The 21373-nt window shown below is 35.8% G+C and overlaps 1 protein-coding gene across 3 annotated transcripts in view; it reads right to left on the bottom strand.

The window, feature by feature from the left end:
* Positions 1–697: 697 nt before the first annotated feature.
* Lim3 (Lim3 homeobox protein) overlaps positions 698–21373 on the bottom strand; it is a 109708-nt gene continuing 89032 nt past the window's right edge. For all 3 annotated transcript variants that reach the window (XM_090370451.1, XM_090370452.1, XM_090370450.1), the window contains one exon: positions 698–1770. In XM_090370451.1, the coding sequence (XP_090226577.1) occupies positions 1286–1770 (485 nt within the window). In that variant the 3' untranslated portion in view covers positions 698–1285. The remainder of the gene's footprint in view (positions 1771–21373) is intronic.

The following is a 21373-nucleotide window of genomic DNA, read 5'->3' on the forward strand; positions in this document are numbered from 1 at the left end:
TGAAGGCTTCTGAAAATCTGTGGTAATTTAGTTTAGGGAGAGAAAGAAATCCTTGTGTAGGGATCATCCAACTTTCAAATATTTTCTACCATTTCACATAACTGTAAGGTTTGAGTACTTCAAGTCAGTCTTCATGGGGACGAGTAAATGAAGAGTTCACATGAACCAGTCTTAGAGTACACAGTTTACAGATGCTATACGCGCCTTAAGAGCTGTGTTGCAAACTCTGTTGTATATCTTGGCAATTATCTTGTAAATGGTGATCGTTTAAGATGATGGTGGTTGGAGGAGATGAGTTATGCTGATAACACGCTCTTTGGTGCTTCACAATTGATGTATTTTCAAAGTTTATCTTTGGATCTATTGGAGTTTGAAGAAACTATCAATTTAAAATTATAGATTTCAATTGGACAAGTTTTTCTCATTAAAATATTAAAGTGTAAACTTTAAATTTAAGAATCCATTAATCTATTAATGGATTTTTTAAAACTCACTAGTATACATCTTTAATTCGCAGAGGAACAGGTCCGAGAAGGTTTCTTATTTCTCTTGTGTCAGAAGAAAGCTTGATAAGTATTTCATTAATTTAGTGTGTCGATGGAAGTATCAAAATAAAGACGAACAGGACTACGGACAACAGACTACTTTATTGTGTTGTGGCCTCTTAGAAAGATGAACATGATGATGACCAGATGATAACGTCTTACAGCCAGGAACCAGCGACTCCTGTCCGATGGGCTGATGACGAGAAGAACCGCCCTCTGGTGGCCTAGGAAGAAAAACCCCGCATTTGTAACCAATGAGGAACCAAACTACAGCAAGGGAACAGAGTCGGTGTAATTTAAGAAACAACAAAATTGACATTTATTTGAAGGCTGGAACCTTGAGGGACTGGGGCGGGGAACTGGACGATTGTAGAGGGGGGAAAGGGAGGGACTAGAATCACTTCTGGTCAAAAACGCATGGTACGTCTCTGAGCAGTTGAATGGGGAGAGTCGACGTCTATAAATCATGTGTTCTGCCTCTGGTATGCGGACAACCAGGGCTTCTCACAATGCACACAAAAACAGCACGATACTGATGGCACTTTGAAGGTGATGGTGATACCTTAGTAAGTAGTTCCGTCCAACAGTGTCCCGTCATCCTCCTTGTTTCAAGGAGTCGCACGAACACAAAACTGGCCACAGAGGGGAACCCCTGACCGCTCCATTCAAATGACTAGATCTGTTTCACACTGTGTGGTCCACGACTTGAACTTACACTGCTTCCTATCGTATCATCTGGCTCAATAATGAGCAGCGGAAGGGGGAGGATGAGAAGTCGTCATACTGGATGCACCACCGTCTACCTCGTCTAACCAGGAAGCCGGACTTGGCGGGAACTCCGGAAAGGTCATGTTACTCCGGTTGGTCGAAAGATCAGTGGGTTGAGGAGGTGGAACACCCGCGACTGATCCAAGAACCCGCGCAGGCTGGAGGGCTGCAAGGGGTGATATCTGTCCATTCTGACCCGGGACGGTGGTAGGGACGTGACCATACGGGCCCCCTATCCCGTCTCCGTAGTAGGAAGGAGGGTAAGGGCTGTGGCTACCAGCGATGTACGGAGGAGTACCAGGACCCGGATAAGGGTGTCCGGATCCCAAATACGTCATCCCGTTAGGTCCATGAGGAGCCGGGGGTGAGTGACCTAAAGGAGTGTCTTCTCCTACCATCATGGAACTGGATAAAGAGCTACCATATTGTTCGGATGCCCTCATGTCGTTGACGTCATCTGAAAAAATAAAAAGATAATTTTATTAGACCACACGCTATGTTTAAATAATCGAATATTTTAACTAATGTACTTGATATACTACAGCCTTAGAAGTTAGCCTTATTTACTATTCAACCTTCTCTTTAGTTCGCTGCAGGCGCGTTCGCTGTAGAACACCCACAGCGGCGACACAAGATGTCAATTCACTGGCGCCTTCCCTGCTGTCATGACGTCATCTCATGCTACCTCCGAATGTGTCAGAAGATCATATCATTATTAATTTAATTAAGCAATTTGTTTGATAAACGCTGTCCCTGGCTTTGTTTAGTCATTCGAGTGTCGCAGTTTATGGCCAATGCTTCCGGCAGGCCCTTCCTCTTCCCCGCTGAATCCATGAAGGGAAGCATGAGGTTACAGATAATTACAAACGTTTCTCTCGGGATAACGGAATACAACGAATCGTTTATTAAAGTTTAATTTTTCAGATGTGGGAGTGAAAGCAATGCGCAGAATTTGAAACTCCACTGGTCCATTTGGACAGAACGTCAATTATGCGCTTATACTCGAAATTCTCGAGTATTGAGAGATGAAATAAGATACTTGTTAACATTAGACTTGAAATTCTGTATATCTTAGGTTCTGTGAGTTTGAAGTTGGATGCTGGTTGGTTGCGATACGTGTTCGGACTGGTTTGGAAGAGAGAACGGGAATTGTAGAAGTCAATTCAGAAGAAGAGTGTCCATCTATAGAAAAGACATGCAGCAGAAACAGACCGTCGTGAGACAGAGAATGGAGAGGCTTTGTTAGAGATGGGTCATAAATTAATCTAACTGCTCTCTTTTGAATGGAATCTAGAAGACTGAGATAAGTTTGGAGACAACGTCCAAAATGTGGGAACAATGTTTTTACAGAGTGAATAGCTGTTTGAAAGTAAAGTAACGGCGAGAGAAAAAGGGAAAACTAAGTTTTTTAGATGCAGAGAAAGAAATATTTGTGATGTGATTGTACCGAGAGAGATTAGAAGTCAGGGTAATCCCTAATCTATGTGATCTTGCCTAGAAATCAATCATCGAAGATTAGCATAGAAAAAGAAGGATTCTTTTTACGAGATATAAGACAGGACTGAGTTTTAGAAGGATTGAAGTCAACTAAGTTATCTCTGCCCCACTGTAGAAATGCCTGAAGATTAGCTTTTAAGGAATTGGTAGTGGAAGTTGAAGCTTTTTGTGCAGGGCAAGGTTTCTCAAACTGGAAGGTGGAACGCAATGTATTATCATTAGCAGCACGATAGGATTTCCGGTCAATGAAAGGAGGTCATTAATATAAAAAAAGAAAAGAGTGAGAGAAAGAACTGAACCTTGGGGAACACCAACGTTAGGGGAGAAGTTAGCAGACAGAGAACCGGCTCCTATGACTCCCAGTGAGCGCTCAAAGAGAAAACTTTGATCGTATTTGGCAAGCCATAAGATGGAAGCTTATTTATGCCAAATACGATTTATGCCAAAAACGAATATGAGATTGATTTATTTATGATTAGCCTACATTTGTAAAAGTAACTTTTGTTTCTATACTGGAAAGGTCACTAGTCAGAGAATTCATAAGATATAAAGAATACAAGTTCACCGTATTTAGCAGTGATGAGCTTGAACCACAGTCAACTCAAACAAATGTACCCTCACGTTTGCCCTGTTGAATACGAAGCGAAAACTGGCATCGATTTATCCATAAATATTCATTCTTGGAAATCGTTTATTGCTTTATTTTACTGTTAATTAAATCTATAATATAATTGTACTTATCTAATGAAATTTTTTAAAATGGTGGTTGGAAGAGTAATGTTCCAACAAGAAAAATATTATTTTGTTACTAACAGATGGAATCACAAGCGACCATTGCTGTCTAAAAGTATACACAGATCTGTGGTTCTCAAACATTTTTCGTGGCACCTGTGATCAATACTGAAATAAGATGTATCAATAATGAAAAGTGCCTGTCTCTAAAGATCACAAAAAAACAAAATAAAGTTTAACGCAACATAATTGACTCTTGATTTTTACTTGGTTTCATCAACATCAGCCATTTTCAATCCACTGCAGGATGAAGGCCTCTCCAGCAACTTTCCAGTTCCTTCTGTTTTGTGCAATGGCCATCCACTCTTGAATTTCATCTGTCCACCTCCGTTGTTGTCTTCCAGGTTTTCTTTTAGCTCCTCTTGGGTACTTTGGTTTATGATAATTTATTCATTTATTCTTACTTTCTGTCTTTTTTATGCTATTAGTTGTAATTCATTTAATATTATACCATTGTTTATGCTCTAAAAGTGTATTTTGTTGTACCCTCCCCATCTTGGCTATAGTTGCTTAGTGCTCGTGTTTTATTATTATTTTTTAATCTTTATCACTTCTTTCAGTCTTTTCTTTCTTTCTTTTTTTTAGTTTAAAGCGTTGATAATTTATTAAATCTATAATTTCCTATATTCAATTTTGGATATTTTAAATTGAAAGATGACATTAAAATTTATTTATTTATTATTATTCAATCAGCAAACTATAAAGAACGTTTAATAAAAAAATGATAAGAATCTTTCATCACGTATCTCCTTTCATTACATCTCTTTAAGAATATGTTGACATCTAATAAGATGGATAGCAGAGTCTTAGATAGATTCAGAAGTACTGAAATTCCAGATACGTTTAAGATTAATTTTTCTTTCTTCCTGTCTTTAGACAACTTTTCATTCAGCTTTGAATCTAAATACCAGTATCATAATACTTGCACGATCCACGCCAAATGAAAATAAGCAAAAGGAACCAAAGTTCCCCAGGAATAGAATGAAAGAGGCTTCAAACTGAAAAGTAAAGAAGCCATATGGATTGAGTTTCCGCAACCTGTGGAGCTTGTAGGAGGAAGCTAGTACCTCCATCACGTCCCTAAAACAGAAGACCAATGAAAAGGAAGCCACTCAATTTCCAGACACATGGGAATGGGCCATCCAGTCAATGCTAGTGATAACATAGAGCGAAACCTTGTAAAATTGTCAGACAGATGGGGAAAAATCCGGAACGTTTCTCTGCTTGATGCAGAATGCAACTACGAAAGATATAAAGAAAGAACGAAGTAGACAACACAAGAATAAGGAAATGTGTTCCTGTGTATGCCTTCATAGCTGTAGTCCTCAAACGTAGGATGAGAAATTAGCAGTCAGAACAGTTCAGTTTTGCACTACTGTTCGATAAAATATCGGCTGTCGTTTATCTAAGAGCCAAAAACCTGGAATGAATCGGTGATGATGTACGCACCAGTAGCTACTTCTATAATCAGTTATTAATATTTTGATAGAAAGAACTGAACCTTAGGGAACATCAAGGGATGAAAAGCTTTAAAGGTTAATGATCCACAATGGTTATTATATCCATTGTGGATATAATAATCGTCCTCCAACATCCTGTGGAAAAAGTCAGATTTCGAATCCCGTTAATGAGGTGAGGAATTTTTATGGGCTTTTTCACAACGTGGATGAGTTAATCAGTCTCAGGCGAGGGTTTTCTGTTCATCAAACAGACAGATTGACCACAGAATATAACGTGGCGCTTAATATACACAATATAAAATATTTATAGTTCCCATAAATCCCCCCTGGAGAGATTAATTTTGTATCAAAAAATACATAAATGGGTTACCATTCATCACCATTTGAAGTTTCACTTCAAAAGTACATATGTTGAGTGTTCAGCATAATTTCTCACTGGATTCTTGGCCAATTACAGCTGGAGAGAGTAGAATTTCACCCAAGGTACGAGGTGAAGTTCGGAAGTAACCTTCGTTTCTTCTTCTTCTTCACTTATGTGGTTTCCGAGAAGAAGACCCGTCTGCCATCAATCATCACCTTCAAATTTCGGTTTTGTTCTATGAAAGCCGGAAGATTATGCCCTGTCCGTTGAAGTTCTTTCGGGGATTGTTCTCAAACCATGAAATTTTCGGTGGAAGATCAGCAAGCAGTCGTTAAATTTCTGTTCGCGAAAGATGAAGAGTCTATAACATCATCGTGAATTCGTTTTGGTTTGTGGTGACTCTGCGTAGTCTGATGGTATGGTTGGCAAGCGTGGGTTCGCGAATTTAATCGTTTCATCAGCCATTTTGTCCCACGTGTGGGTTCCCAATAGTGAATTTTCGAGACCAGCTTTTTTTTTTTTTTTTTTGAAGTTTGTATAGTGAGTGTATTTTGTAGTCTATTTGCCTGTTTGCTGGCCAAAAAACCAGAGTTCCTGGAAGAAAAAAAAAAAAAAAAACACATAACCATCGCCTGAGCCCAACTAACTCATCCACGTTGCGAAAAAGAGCCATTACAAATTCCTCATGTCATTGACGGGATTCGAACCCAGACCTTTTCCACCCAATGTGGAGAGGGCGGTGATTATATCACTGTGGTACGGTAGCGGTTTGAAATGACCTTGGATAACGTAAATTTACGTGCGTAATCCTTGATGGGTTAAAGATGGTAGACAGACCGTTCAGTATGAAGTCTGGTAAACCTCGCTCATCACAAATATCACGTCATGCAACTAATCCAGAGCTTTTTGTTATTTTATTTTTTTGAGCGTGGTAGTAACCAAAGATAAGTTCTTTGTACAGTCCATAGACAAAAAGGGAATTCAGACATTGAAAACATGGGCTTCTATCACCATAAACTCTCCTCTGACAGTACAGTATGTTCGCCACTTGTCACTCGTTTGAATAGCTCTGGGTTTGAATCGCGACTTGGAATGGAGGAATTCTTGAAGACCTTTACAAATTTCCGGTGACTTTATGCAGTTTTTTGTATAAGGAAGGTTGATCCTGCAATATGCTGTTTCAAAGGATGTCAATAAAACGACATATTACCAAAACCTTCTGCAGAACCAACTAATGTCTCTATTGAGCAGACAAAACATTTCCATCTGGAACTTAGTAAGATCTTAGTAAGATCCAGAAACGAACTGAATCAATACTGAGATCCAACGTTCTGTGGCAGTAAAATATCGATGACTTGAGGATTTTTATGGGTCTTTTTCACAACGTGGCTGAGTTAGTCGGTCTTAGGCGAGGGTAGCATGAGGTATGAGGTATGTTTGGGTTCTAGCAGCACCTGGGGTTTCTCCCATCTCCGCCTGTGTTCGTTGTATCGGACAAGCCAGAGATTTGAAAAATGTGTGGGATTTGTACTGTGTAGTGTGTTGTGCCCCTTGTTCTCGTTCTTCCGGCCTGTTAGCCGCCGGGCCCCAGATGGGACCCGACATTACCATACCTCGTCAAAGGGGAGGCCAGCCGGGTGTTACCAGTATTTTGTATAGTACTTTGGGCGGACCTGCCACCTACTTTTCTGAGATTTCAGTGGTTAAGGTTTTTTCCTCCCGGACACTCGGGTTTTTCGTCCAGCAAACAGAGAATCAACCTCAGAACACATGCAATTTACAGACAATATACACGAAACAACATGGCCTTAGTGGGTGATACTCCTGAAATACAATAGCAACAACCTAGATTTTCTGGGAAGCAGTCGATTTGGGAGTGTAAAAATGTACACCCTGACACCCATGTTGCAGCTATGTTCTTAAAGTTGGCCAACATATTTTCAACTATATTCTTGTAGTCTGAATCCTTATTGTTTCCTAAGAAGTTCTGAACAACAGGCCTGAAGCTAATCCGTGCCTGTTTTTCTCTTTTACTCAGTTACCTCAAAATCTCGGTCCCTCATCAATTTGCGATTTTGAGTTCAAGAAAAATACAGTGTTTTAGCTTCTCTTGGTTGATCGATGGGAATTTTTACAAAGGTAGTTAAAGCAAGGGTCTTCTTGAGGTAAAGCTTTCACAAACGGTTTCATCAAACAAAGTTTGATGCGCAAGGGTGGAAGGAAGACACTTTTGAAGTCTACCAGTGGTTTAAGAACTATAATCCACGAACTATAATTCTTTGATGCTGGCATAAAACTGACGCACTTTGGCCAGACTTTGACATCCCAGTGCTTACTCCTTGCCCTCGTGAATAGCACAGTTGGTAGAATCGCTATCCTCCCATATCGGGTGGAAAAGGCCTGAGTTCCGGTCTGTCGAAGAAATGAGGAATTTTTATGGATCTTTTTAACAACGTGGTTGAGTTAGTCGGTTTCAGGCGTGGGTAGCATGTTTTTTTCTTACGGAAACTCTGGTTTTTCGTCGCAAATTGAAAATTGACCACAGGGCATACGCAATTTACAGACAGTATACACGAAGCAATATGATCTTAGTCGCCGATGCTCCTAAAACCTTACTACAACAACAACTTACTCCTTGCCTGACTGTCCCATTCACACAAAAAGCAGTAAGGCATTTTTGTGTTGCGAGGTTGCTGTCCAAGTAATATGCCTATCACTTTAAACTCAGCATAGAATTAACGAACTATGTTCATCAAACTTAATATTTGCCAACAACTATTTCAAGTCCTTCTATGTTTCAAATGCACAGAGCGAGCTACTGGAATTGACCCACATTTATTTCCATTGTGGAGTTACATACCTTTAAGATTCCTCTTTGATAAGTCAAAGAGGATTGTAACTGATTCCTAAACAGTTCATTAATTCATTTATATTACTGCAAGAAACCTAGAGTTGTCGCAGAAAAGGAAACCAGTTCTCGTTCTCTGCGTCTGTACCATGAGAAAAACGTCCCATGTGTTAGATTTTTTGACTCAAGTGTAGAATCAAGGAGTTGTGCAGATTGCTTTGGCATTTTTAAATCTCTTACCAGATCATTGTGTTAATGCCGTGAAAGCAGTTGAGGATTGGACTCCAGTCCTCAATGTCTTCAGGCGTGTAGATTTCAGTTTCATCTTCAGAAGCTTCACTTTCAGCACTCTCTGCTGTTACATTCCCCAGTATAAATGCAAGTCATGGAATCGGCAGGTTACCTCCACCTGGAATGGGTCTAATGACAAATGCAATATTATGATACACAATTCATGGAGCTCTCAAGGTCAAGAAACAAATGACTGAAGGTAGTGTTGCCATCGTATGAAGATTTGGTTTACAAATTCCCAGCATTTACTCCAAACTTAATACATTCAATAATACAACCCATAACATCAACTTAAGTGATTTGTGAAAAACCGATACATGATATTTAAAAAAAAAAAAAAAAAAAAAAAAGAATAAAAGAGTTAAAAACAGCTATTCTACTTTTAATACCTACAAAGATTATCCATGTATTTTCTTAAAATGCAACACTGCTGGAGTTTGTACATCGCTGATCTAAATCAATTGCTTGTGTTTCTTCAAACTTTTGCCTGGAAGTATTTGTTCAATGACGAATGACGTAAAGTAAAAGATTCCTGAAGATTCTCCCCACAATCGGGTGGAAAAGACCTGAGTTCGAGTCCCATCGATGAAGTGAGGAATTTTTATGGGCCTTTTGCACAATGTGGCCGAGTTAGTTGGTCTCGGGCGAAGGTAGCATGGTTTTTATCCCGAAACTCGGGGTTTTCGTCCAGAAGACAGAAAATTGACCACAGAACACGCACAATTTACAGAGAATATACACGGAGCAATATGCCCTAGTCACTAATGCTCCTAAAACACAACTACAACCCTGAAGATCCCTATTCGGGTATTCACGGAAAAGGAAGGCTCGTCTTTCTCATCATCGAATAAATATGAATTACAATATGTTGCATCCTATGGCCAACAAATATTTTGGGGTTCTTTCTGTGTTGGATCCCTTCACATCCAGCCGACCTGGCTCACCTTTTTCACAGCCCTGCGCCTAGGAAAGCTGTAAGCAGGTCTGCAATATTCAGTAGTTAAGAAGTGTGAAACGATTTCTAGATTGACAATAAGAAAAAACATTGCGCATGTTCAGTGAGAACTCATGCGAAGTACTGGAAATATCTTGTATAAAACGGATTTTAAAGATTGAATCCGAACTAAGTTGCAGTTTTGGCTTTATCAACAGTGATTAGTCCTCGCTAGTAGAACAGTGGATATAATCCCCATTTCCCCCACGCCTGCTGAAAAAGGTCCGAGGTCGAATCCTCTCAATGACACGAGGAACTTTTATGGGCGCTTTTCACTCCGTGGCTGAATTAGTCGCCTTCGGATGATGACAACAAGGTTCTTTCTCCTGGGAACTCCAAGTTTTCGTCCAGCAAAACAAGCAAACCGACCAAACTACTAACGCAGTTTATGGACATAATGGACGCATGGGTGGAAGAAGTCATATGGTCCTTTTTTAATAACAGTGACAAAAACAAACAAAAGCCTTATAAATCTGAAAAGCTACGTTAAAAAGTAGCACATAACACCAATATGTTAATAATATTATGTTGAATAATTTTTTTTGTCAATGGGACATCCCATCTTGCACTAAGCCTTTTCCCCTCCTCTATTTTCCTCCTCCACCTGACAAGCACCGTCTGGTTTTGTTCAAACACGATCAAAAGCTTTAGAAATTTCAAGAGAAACAGCTTTAGGTTCATCAAACGTGTCCGTCGAAATCTGTCCAAAGATAAGTAACACAAGCCAGGATATTCTCAGTGGATTGACACTGACTAAATCCATATTGACAATAATTCAAGGTTCATGATTTCGAAACAATATAACAGTTGACGGTTGATGGATATGTCCATTACTTTGGAAAGAGTTGAGGTAAGTGGATGTGAGGAAATTTCCATACATAATTAAAAACACAAGTGGAGCAAGCGAATGTAAAAAGGTAAACAAAACAAGAGTTAACCATAGAGTTCAGGCCTTGAGTAGAAGTGGAAAAACGCCATCAGTAACAGAGGAGGGGAGTATGGATGGAGAGAACTTGCGTCCAGTTCTGGACAGAAACAAGAAGGCTTGTTGATTATGACTTGGACAAGAAGCAAGTTTCCTAATGTCTTTTCAAAATCGAGTTTCGATTTATTAATAACTAGTTTGCAACCGTTGCGAAGTTATAAGTCCTCCAGAGAAATCAAGCTGAAATAATTTTTCTGTCAGCGCTCTTAAGATTAACTGCTCCAACAAAATAAGTACCATTAAGGAATCGAATTCTAAAATTCAGTATAATTATAAATTCAACAAACACGATTTCTCGAATCAGACTAAACGCCACAATAAACATTCCTAGATAAGTTTGGAAACATTCTTCACGATTACAGCAAAGAATAAAGTAATTTATGTATTAAAGCAATTAAAATGATTACATTATTTGCATTATTTCAATGAAATCTAAGGAGCATAATTCATTTATCTTCTCTACATACAATAGAGGCCACACGATCCATCCACGATGGAAGTCGTATAAAATGAATCAAACATGAGCGCTTGTAATTAAAGGTTTAAACTAGAATGAGGTGAGCAGCCATCATCCAAAACGAAATTCTGTACGCGTACTATCTTTTGAATAGTTAGAAAAGAAAGCAACTGCTATTATTTATCCATTAAGACACCTAGAAAAACTTTCCACTAATAAAAATATATCACAACTTCGCAGATATAATCACTAATTGTAATTCTCGTCTTCCTGTAGCAGACTAACAATTGCGAAACGGCTTACAATTCCTGAAAATGTAATTAAACAAGCCTTTGGCTCATTCATGGACCAGCAACTGAAATTTCTCAACAACAACAACAAAAATGGCTGCCTCGCATTCTTGTTAAAAACAACGGTTAATTTGTAGTTTATCTAGAATGAAAGGTATAGTCGGAATCCTCTTCCTCCCCAACTTAAAGAACCTGGCAATTTTTTTCTGTTTGTTTCCCAAATTAAGAAAGAAAAGAGGGAAAAAATAAGCAGCCAGTAGGAAGGATTTTATCGTAAGCTCTCTTAGAGATTCATAATAGACGAGTATATTGGAATGATGCCAAAAGCTTATAAGGAAAATGTAAATTTAAGAAAACAGACACACAAAACTGCCAGATTGGCTAAGAAGCACAGAGTAATGTGAAGATAAATGTTCATTTTGCAGCTTGCAGCTCTTTTGTATTTAGAGTAGGAGAAAAATCAGTTGATGCATTGGTTAAACCACTAGAGAGAGAGAGAGAGAGAAAGAGAGAGAGTATAAATAAGAAAAGCTTTAGGAATACAATTGAATCAACGCTGTAGTAGAGTGGAGAGATAGAAGGAGAGGAGAAGTAAGAAGCAGCAGCCTGACTTACGTAGGCGGCAGCCACTTGAAATACAAAGGAGAGAGAGAAGAAAAAAAAAGGCGTACTGGGCTGTGAGTTTTTATTCTTTTGCTGGGAGAGATGGAAGGCAGAAAAATATTTCGTTCGTTTCACTTGGAGAAGTCATATTTCTAAGCAACAATGCAATAAAGTGCAGGATTTATAAGTAAAAATTTAATAAGAAGTATAATCTAGTATTGCATTCAGAAATAATTTCGTGACAATTGTGGAAAGGAGATGGTGATAGTAATAAAGGAAAAAGGTAGACGGATGAGAGGCATTTGTTTTCTTTTTTTTGGAGAGTTCGGGTTGTCTCGCAAAGAGAAAACTATCAGATGAGCATAATGAGTTGAGAAATTAATAGGGAGGAAGTTGACAGAAGGCGGATGTAGTATGCAGCCAGAGAAAGAGTAAAAAAATAATAATAATAAATAGGATTTATCTTTCAGCTTCTTTCTGTATTTTCGTGCCAACACATGCCACTGACGGATAATTTAATATTTTTCTTCTGTTGTTTACGTAAGAGTTATAAAAGACACTAAAATAATTACCATTCTGAATATAAATATCACTTATTCTAGCCATTCTTTGCCTAGCTAAACTGGCTCCTAATAATGTACTTTGGAGAAAAAGTGAAAGTTTTATGGAAATATTTGTCTAGGTGTACCTTTCCTTATATTCGTCATTTTGAAACTAAAATTATTATCACTTCGAAACTAAAAAATATTATTTTATATTATGTCATTTGAAACTAATAAAAATTTATTTTATATTACGTCATTTTGAAAATAACAAATATTATTTTATATTACGTCATTTGAAATTATTTTATACTACTTCATTTTTAAAGTAACACATATTAATTTATATTACATCATTTGAAACTACCAAATATTATTTCACATTACGTCATTTTGAAACTAACAAAAAATTATTTTATATTACGTCATTTTGAAACTAATAAAATATTATTTTATATTACGTCATTTTGAAACTAACGGATATTTAAAAATACGTCATTTTAAACTAGCAAATACAGTATTATTTTGAAACTAACATATATTAGTTCATATTATATCATTCTGAAACTAACAAATATTATTTTATATTACGTCATTTTGAAACTAACAAAAAATTATTTTATATTACGTCATTTTGAAACTAACAAATATTTAAAAATACGTCATTTGAAACTAGCAAATACAGTATTATTTTGAAACTAACATATATTACTTCATATTATATCATTTTGAAACTAACAAATATTACTTTATATTACGTCATTTTGAAACTAACAAATACAGTATTATTTTATATTATATAATTTTAAAACTAATAAAATATTATTAAATACTATTTGATATTTTGTCATTTTGGAACTAACATATATTATTTGATATTACGTTATTTTGAAACTAACAAAATATTATGCAATTTTGAAACTAACAACTATTACTTAATATTATGTTATTTTGAAAGTAACAAATATTATTTCATATTAGATCATTTTGAAATTAGCAAATATTATTTTATATTACATCATTTTGAAACTAACAATTGTTATTTTGTATTACATCATTTTAAAGCTAACAAATGTTATTTTATATTACATCATTTTGAAACTAACAAAAAATGCAATTTTGAAACTAACAATTATTACGTCATTTTTAAACTAATAACTATTACTTAATATTATGTTATTTTGAAACTAACAAATATTACTTAATATTATATTTTTTGAAGCTAAAAATATTACTTAATATTATGTTATTTTGAAAGTAACAAATATTATTTCATATTAGATCATTTTGAAACTAGCAAATATTATTTTATATTACGTCATTTTGAAACTAACAATTATTAGGTCATTTTAAAACTAACAAATATTGTTTCGTATTACGTCATTTTGAAACTAACAAAATATTATACAATTTTGAAACTAACAAAATATTATACAATTCTGAAAGTAACAAAATATTATGCAATTTTGAAGCTAACAAAATATTATGTCATTTTGAAACTAATAATTATTACGTCATTTTGAAACTAACAAACTATGCAATTTTGAAACTAACAATTACTACTTAATATTATGTTATTTTGAAGCTAACAAATATTACTTAATATTATGTTATTTTGAAATTAACAAATATTATTTCATATTAGATCATTTTGAAACTAGCAAATATTATTTTGTATTACATCATTTTAAAGCTAACAAATATTATTTTATATTACATCATTTTAAAACTAACAAATATCGTTTCATATTATGTCATTTTGAAACTAACAAAACATTATGCAATTTTGAAACTAACAAAATATGCAATTTTGAAACTAACGATTATTATGTCATTTTGAAACTAACAATTATTACGTCCTTTTGAAACTAAGAAATTTTATGTCATTTTGAAACTAACAAAATATGCAATTTTGAAACTAACAAAATATGCAATTTTGAAACTAACAAAATATGCAATTTTGAAACTAACAACTATTACTTAATATTATGTTATTTTGAAGCTAACAAATATTTCATGTTAGATCATTTTAAAGCTAACAAATATTATTTTATATTACATAATTTTGAAACTAATAATTATTAAGTCATTTTAAAACTAACAAATATTGTTTCATATTACATCATTTTGAAACTAACAAAATATTATGCAATTCTGAAAGTAACAAAATATTATGCAACTTTGAAGCTAACAAAATATTATGAAATTTTGAAACTCAAAATTATTATGTCATTTTGAAACTAACAAAATATGCAATTTTGAAACTAACAATTATTACTTAATATTATGTTATTTTGAAGCTAACAAATATTACTTAATATTATGTTATTTTGAAACTAACAAATATTATTTTTATTACATCATTTTAAAGCTAACAAATATTATTTTATATTACATCATTTTGAAACTAACAATTATTAGGTCATTTTAAAACTAACAAATATTGTTTCATATTACGTCATTTTGAAATTAACAATTATTACTTCATTTTGAAACTAAGAAATTTTACATCATTTTGAAACTAACAACTATTATTTAATATTATATAATTTTGAAACTAACAAATATTATTTCATATTAGACCACTTTGAAACTAAAAAATATTATTTTATATTACATCATTTTTAAACTAACAATTATCAAGTCATTTTAAAACTAACAAAATATTATGCAATATTAAAGCTAACAATTATTATGTCATTTTTAAACTAACGAAATGCTATGCAATTTTGAAACTAACAATTATTACATCATTTTGAAACTAACATATATTACTTAATGTTATGTTATTTTCAAACTAACAAATATTATTTGATTTTAAGTCAAATTTTAAATTTGAAATTAACAAATATTTCATATTACGTCATTTTGAAGTTAACGAATATTATTTCAAATTACGCCTTTTTAAAACTAACAAATATTACTTCATATTACGTAATTTTAAAACTAACAAATGTTATATCCTATTACGTCATTTTTAAATTAACAAATATTATTTCAAATTACGTCATTTTTAAATTATTTTCCTTTTCATTTGATGTTCAGACGAATGATATTGGCCCCGACTAGTGGCAAACCTTTCTGAACTATAGTGGTCTTGGTAAGTACAGTGAACTCTTTGAAATACAGCACTGTGGGGAGATTTTGAGAAATTCCGGATTTTAAAATTTTTCTGATTTTAAAGAGGTTGCATAGTGATCGCGCAGTATTAGAGGAGCAAATTTCAATTAATAAATACTGAGCACAAACAACTGAACTTATTTACATCTGTAAACATTTATAATGAACATCGTGTCCTGTGATCTGTTTTTACGGCCAGCATTATTTAAACTGCATGGATAATACAATAATCTTAATTCGCAGAAGAACAAACTTTCCTTTGAAACCCTGGTATTGAACTTCTTTCAAAACGGAGTTCAATATAAGCGCTATACAGATAGCTTTGACTATATTACAACTTTTCAAACTGAAAAGTATTTTGTATATCCTTGCTCACATAGAAAAACTTTAACGAAACATTTTGTCTTTTCACCCAGACTACCTGCTATCTAATGAGGAACCAGTGAGTCTTGAAACAGGCTCTTAAAGCAGTCTTGTCCTTTAAACAAATATCCAATTAATCCAACTGGTGAGGCCATCTGTTTAGTGCAAAACCTGGCAGCTCGTTGCAAAGGCAGGTTTGTTCTGCTCTAAGAATTTAGACCGTTGCATTATCTAAGTAGTTTGAATTCTGCTGCTTCAAAAACAGATGAAAGGATAAGATAGGCCTGAAAGCATCTTATAAAGGGAGAACTGTCACCTTTTTTATACGGATTCTTGAGGAAATATGGGTAAGTAAGGACATGAGGGATCATTACATAAATAAGTATATCTAATATTAGTATATCCATTTATTATAATTTAGACACCGTAAATTAAATAAATGGAAATGCTTTCTAATATTTACAGGATTGATAATAAATTTATTTACTTAGTAGACAATTTATGATATTCGGCGAATGACCCTACCAATCAAATTAAAGAATGCATACGTGTCTCCACCCATTTAGAGCGCATGTCTATTAGGTACGTTCTCAATGTTGATTTCTTAATACCTTCAATGGAGCCAGGTATTGAGGATTTAGGTTCTAGAGAGATGCGAATTTTCCATGTTAATTATAGAAAGTTCGTCAGCACGAATTCCATTTATCCGAACAAAACGTTGAAAATTTTCGCAAAAGATCATGGAAGGTGATCTTTGATGTGCTCAGAGCTGGCATAAACCAGCTGGTTGCGGATAAACGTTTATGATTCGGGCATACCACTTAAGTGGCTTTGGGCTAATAATTGCCACTCGTGGCAGAAACCTTTTGGTAACCAGAGAAATGGATATCTTGAGGGCAGCGATCTTGGATGTGCTCACAGCTGTCATAAACCAGCTCTGATCACATCCAAGATCATTACATTACATGCGCTTCAGCCTTACCAGTTGAAGCGCATGTAATGTAGATGTTATTTTACCCGTCTGTGTCAGTGAAGCGGTTGCATATTTCCATCAAGAGGCGAATCATAAACTATTTTCTGCAACCAGCTGGGCCGGTCAGGAATATTTGAATCGATTCGCGATTCAAATATTCCTGACGTGTGAGTAGAATCTTTTGCTTATCATTGGCCATTCTCATTAAGCTCCAGAAGTCCTCATTGGTCATCAAGTTTTCGCGTTTCTTTGCAATTGCGCCTAGTCGGTTGAGCGTGGCGAGCTGAAGATCCTCATTCATCTCGCTGTTTGGATGATTGTAAAAGTTTCGAAAGAGGTCTTCTTCTCGCAGTCGCGTTACAAGGCCATGCAGATCATTACCGCATGCTTGACACATCGTCTTTCATATTTGAATCGTTTTGCGAATGCTCAAGTCCAATCCATACAATTTACGATCTAATCTAGTATGAGCTCTTCATTTTCGTCATAGATCTTCACCTATTTCATCTGTGACAGTATCTCTGTTTCCTCATTGCGCAATGGAATGTGCAGCGTTGCCATCTCGCGCTTGTACTCGTTGAGATCCTGAGCCAAGTCATAGTTTCGATAGCTTATTATGCGTGGATACTGTCGTTTCTTGCAGATCTCTTTAGCACTGCATGTGTAAGTTGCGACAAGGCATGACAGAGTAACATGATCCAACACGATAGTATGATTGTAACAGTGCAAATACTTGTATTGTTGCAATGGTACTATTCAACAAATGGTTACAATCAAATGGGTAATTAGGCTATTGACCTAACCTCTTCCAAAAGTTGATTCGGTAGAGTAAGTAGCGGGCATGAGCATAAATTACATCGTTCATGATTTCGGTTCTAGCTGTTCAAAATTTAGTAGGTGTCGTCGAAAATGCTTACACAAAAAGAACCTTTGACGACACCTTGGGGCCCTTGTTATCCTCAAAAAGTGATGTTCTTGAAAAATCAAGAGGAAACTTTATTATCCTCGCTTGAGAGTGACCAACACAGTGCATAAATAATAAACGCAAATGGCTATAATTTTCTTTCATTAATTATTTTTCCTGTTTCCTTTTTATGATTAGATAGAGTGCATTTCGAATCGATAACCCCCCTCCCCCCAAAAAATTGGCTATCCGCATATCCAAGTGAGAGGCAAGTCTTTCCATCACTCTTTCATGAAATAAAGGCATGAAATAATTCAAAACTTTTCAATTTTCAAAGCCACCTTCATTTTCAATCTATTGTGGACACAACTGCGAAAAATCCAGCTTTTTAAAAATATTATAAATTAAAAATATTTTTTAAATAACTATTTAAAATTAAAATACGTCTGCGATTATTTAACTGCAGGGATGTTCTAAAAAATTTTAATTGATACAGTGGCAAATTAATAATCTCTATCATGCCTGAGACCGATTAACTCAACGCGCTGCGAAAAAAATCCCATAAGAATTCCTCCATCATTGATGACATTTGAACCCAAGCCAAAACCGGTCTAGACTACCCTTAAAGGAGGCAACGAAAAGGTTGATCGTTGAATTAAACAAGGGGTTTGTTCAGACCAGGAAGTCATAGCTAATTACTGCTGAAAACATCATGAATTGCCCTCACGATTAGCACAGTTGGTAGGAAGTCGTCCTCCCTACACCGGGTGGAAGAGACAGGAGTTCGAGTCCTGTCGATCACGGAAGAATTTTTACAGGCCTTTTTCACAACGTGGCAGAGTTAGTCGGTTTCAGGCGAGGGTATTATGTTTTCTCTCCCGGGAACTCGGGTTTTTTGTCTAGCAAACAACAAATCGACCTCAGAACATACCCAATTTATAGACAATATATATGGAGCAATATGGGCTTAGTCCCATGCTCCTAAAAAAACAACTACAACAACATCATGAATTGTAAAACTAATAGAACAAACTTATATGCGAAAAGATCTAAACCTCCCAAACATTTCCTCGTTCATGTTACAAGTATACGTGGTCTCAATTCCAATCTCAATGATGACCATTTCCAAGAATTACAAGAATTTCTAAGTATTACAAGAATGCAAAAGGGGATGATCTGCGAGAATAGTTTCTTCTTTTCCTTGGTCGTATTTCTCTTTCAAATCTTCTGATGTCAACTTTCTCTCAGATTGTGTCAGTGAAATTATTCTTATAGGGACAAAATCCTTTATTCCACACTCCGCCTTAAAATCCTTTAAAGCGGAGGTCCTTTATCTAAATCTTGGTTTTCCTATAAATACTCTAAGGCTGGTCAAGATAAGAATGTTGCAATTGGCTTGTATCCAAATCTCTAGTCTCATTTTCTGCATACACAAAACTCGCAGCAATTGGGAAGCATTTATTAATCAGTCCCAACTAGATTTTGAACAGGCTAAGAGTAGAAAACTTGCTTCTTGTCCAAATAGTAGTCGAACGTTCTGGTCTCCTGCCGAAGCTATTGGCCGCAACTTGTTCCAATTTGTATTCCAACGTCTGTAAAAACCAGATGGTTCTATTGCCTCTTCAGCCAAAGATTAAGCTGATCTAATAGCATCCTACTCTTCTTCTAACTCTTGTATCGATGAACTTGGTAAACCACCTCCTACCATTCCCAGTACACTCCGTTCAATGCCTGTTCTGGTCTTCTGTTAATTGGATTTTGACGAATATTGATGCTAAGAAAGCTCCATCTCCTGACGGTATTTCTCCACATGTTCTCAAAATCTGTGCTCTTGAACTTACTTCTGTTCTGTGTCGCCTATTTTTCACTTTGTTATTCCAAAGGCATTTTCCCTTCTGCTTGGAAATTTGCTCACATCCAGCCAGTTCCTAAAAATGGTGACAAACTCCTCCCATCCAGTTATCGTCCCATTGCACTTACTTCTACTCTTTCTAAAGTAATGGAGAAATGAATTAACAGCAGACTATTAAACTATCTAGAAACCTTCCATCGATCCACCACTAGTGGTGGATCGGCCAGTGTCGATCCACTAGTGATATTCTATGTTACGTTATGTTACCCATCTATGGACATATTCAATGGAAAAGATTGGTGAAACGCAAGCAGTTGCTGTTGACATTTCAAAGGTTTTTGATCGTATTTGATATAAAGGTTTTCTAAATAAGCTTCCATCTTATGGTTTTCCAACTGTTTTTTGTAATTGGGTATCCAGTTTTCTCCCTGACTGCTCCCTACAGGTGATAGTCGATGTCTTTCTGTCTTCTAACTTGTCCACTATTGCTGGTGTTCCCCAAAGTTAATTTCAGTTCTTTCTCCCACTCTCTTCCTCTGTTATATTAATGACCTTCTTCCGTTGACCTGAAATCCTATCCATAGTTTTGCTGATGACAGCACGTTGTATTCCACCTTCCAGTTTGAGAAATCGTGCCCAGCACAAACAGTTTCAACTTCTCGAATATCCACCGCCATTCCTTAAATGCTTATCTCCAGGTAATTCTCCAGTGAGGCAAAGATAACAGTTGCTTACGAGTCTCGGGCCTTACTAGAGATCTCTACTCACAGACTATACTGGGACCGTGCCATCATAACGGACAAGACGGTTCGATACGTTAACAACAAAAGACCAGACATAATACTCATTGACAAGAAGGAAATGGCTACCTACCTGATCGACATTGCAGCGCCCAACGCCAGCAACCTCCAGAAAACATATTCAGACCTAAGACAGGAAGTCAAAGATATATGGCATATGGAACAAGTAACGACCATCCGATTATCATTAACCACAGACACTGTGCCAAAGAGCCTCCATAAGAACCTAGTAACAATAGACCTCCCAGAGAACACTTACATGGAACTCTAGAAAGCCACGATCTTGAACACCTGGGACAGTAAGAGAGTTCTTCGACAAACAGTAATAATAGTAACAGGCACAACCAACCATCCCATGAACTTGGTACCAGTACCCGTCATGGGGCCGAAAAAATCCCATAAAAAAGAAGAAAAAGTTTTTATAATAATAATAATAATAATTCTATTTAGCTGAATTTTATACGTTCCTATTAATTTTTTGATTCAATAATAAACAAATTGAATATAAAGTATATAAGAAATTTGAAATATATCTTAAGAAATTACTTTAGTTTTAATAAGAATAATTTTTAGCATCTACTTTACCACTGTCCATCATCCATTTCTACCAATTCCTTACCGAAATAATTGCAGGTTAAAATTTGGACAAAACTTGGTTAAACAAAGGAATGTTTGGAGCGAATGGTTAAGTTTCCTCAAACTTGTGTGTGAACTTTGTTCCAAAGACCAGACAGCGACGTAAATTCAGAGATCCCATATGGATCGACGCTGTAAGAATCCATACTGACGATCATTAATCAAAGGAAGATTCCCAGACAGTGTACAAGTCAGTAGTTAATGGATACCTTTTAATTTAGAAAGGGTTGAAACAGAAGCACCACACTGCATCTTTAAAGGTCTGTCAGTCTTTTCTGGAACTGGCACACGT

This window comes from Mastigoproctus giganteus, chromosome 3 (genome assembly GCF_048544385.1).
Source record: "Mastigoproctus giganteus isolate SK-2022 chromosome 3, ASM4854438v1, whole genome shotgun sequence".
Lineage (NCBI taxonomy): Eukaryota > Metazoa > Arthropoda > Arachnida > Uropygi > Thelyphonidae > Mastigoproctus > Mastigoproctus giganteus.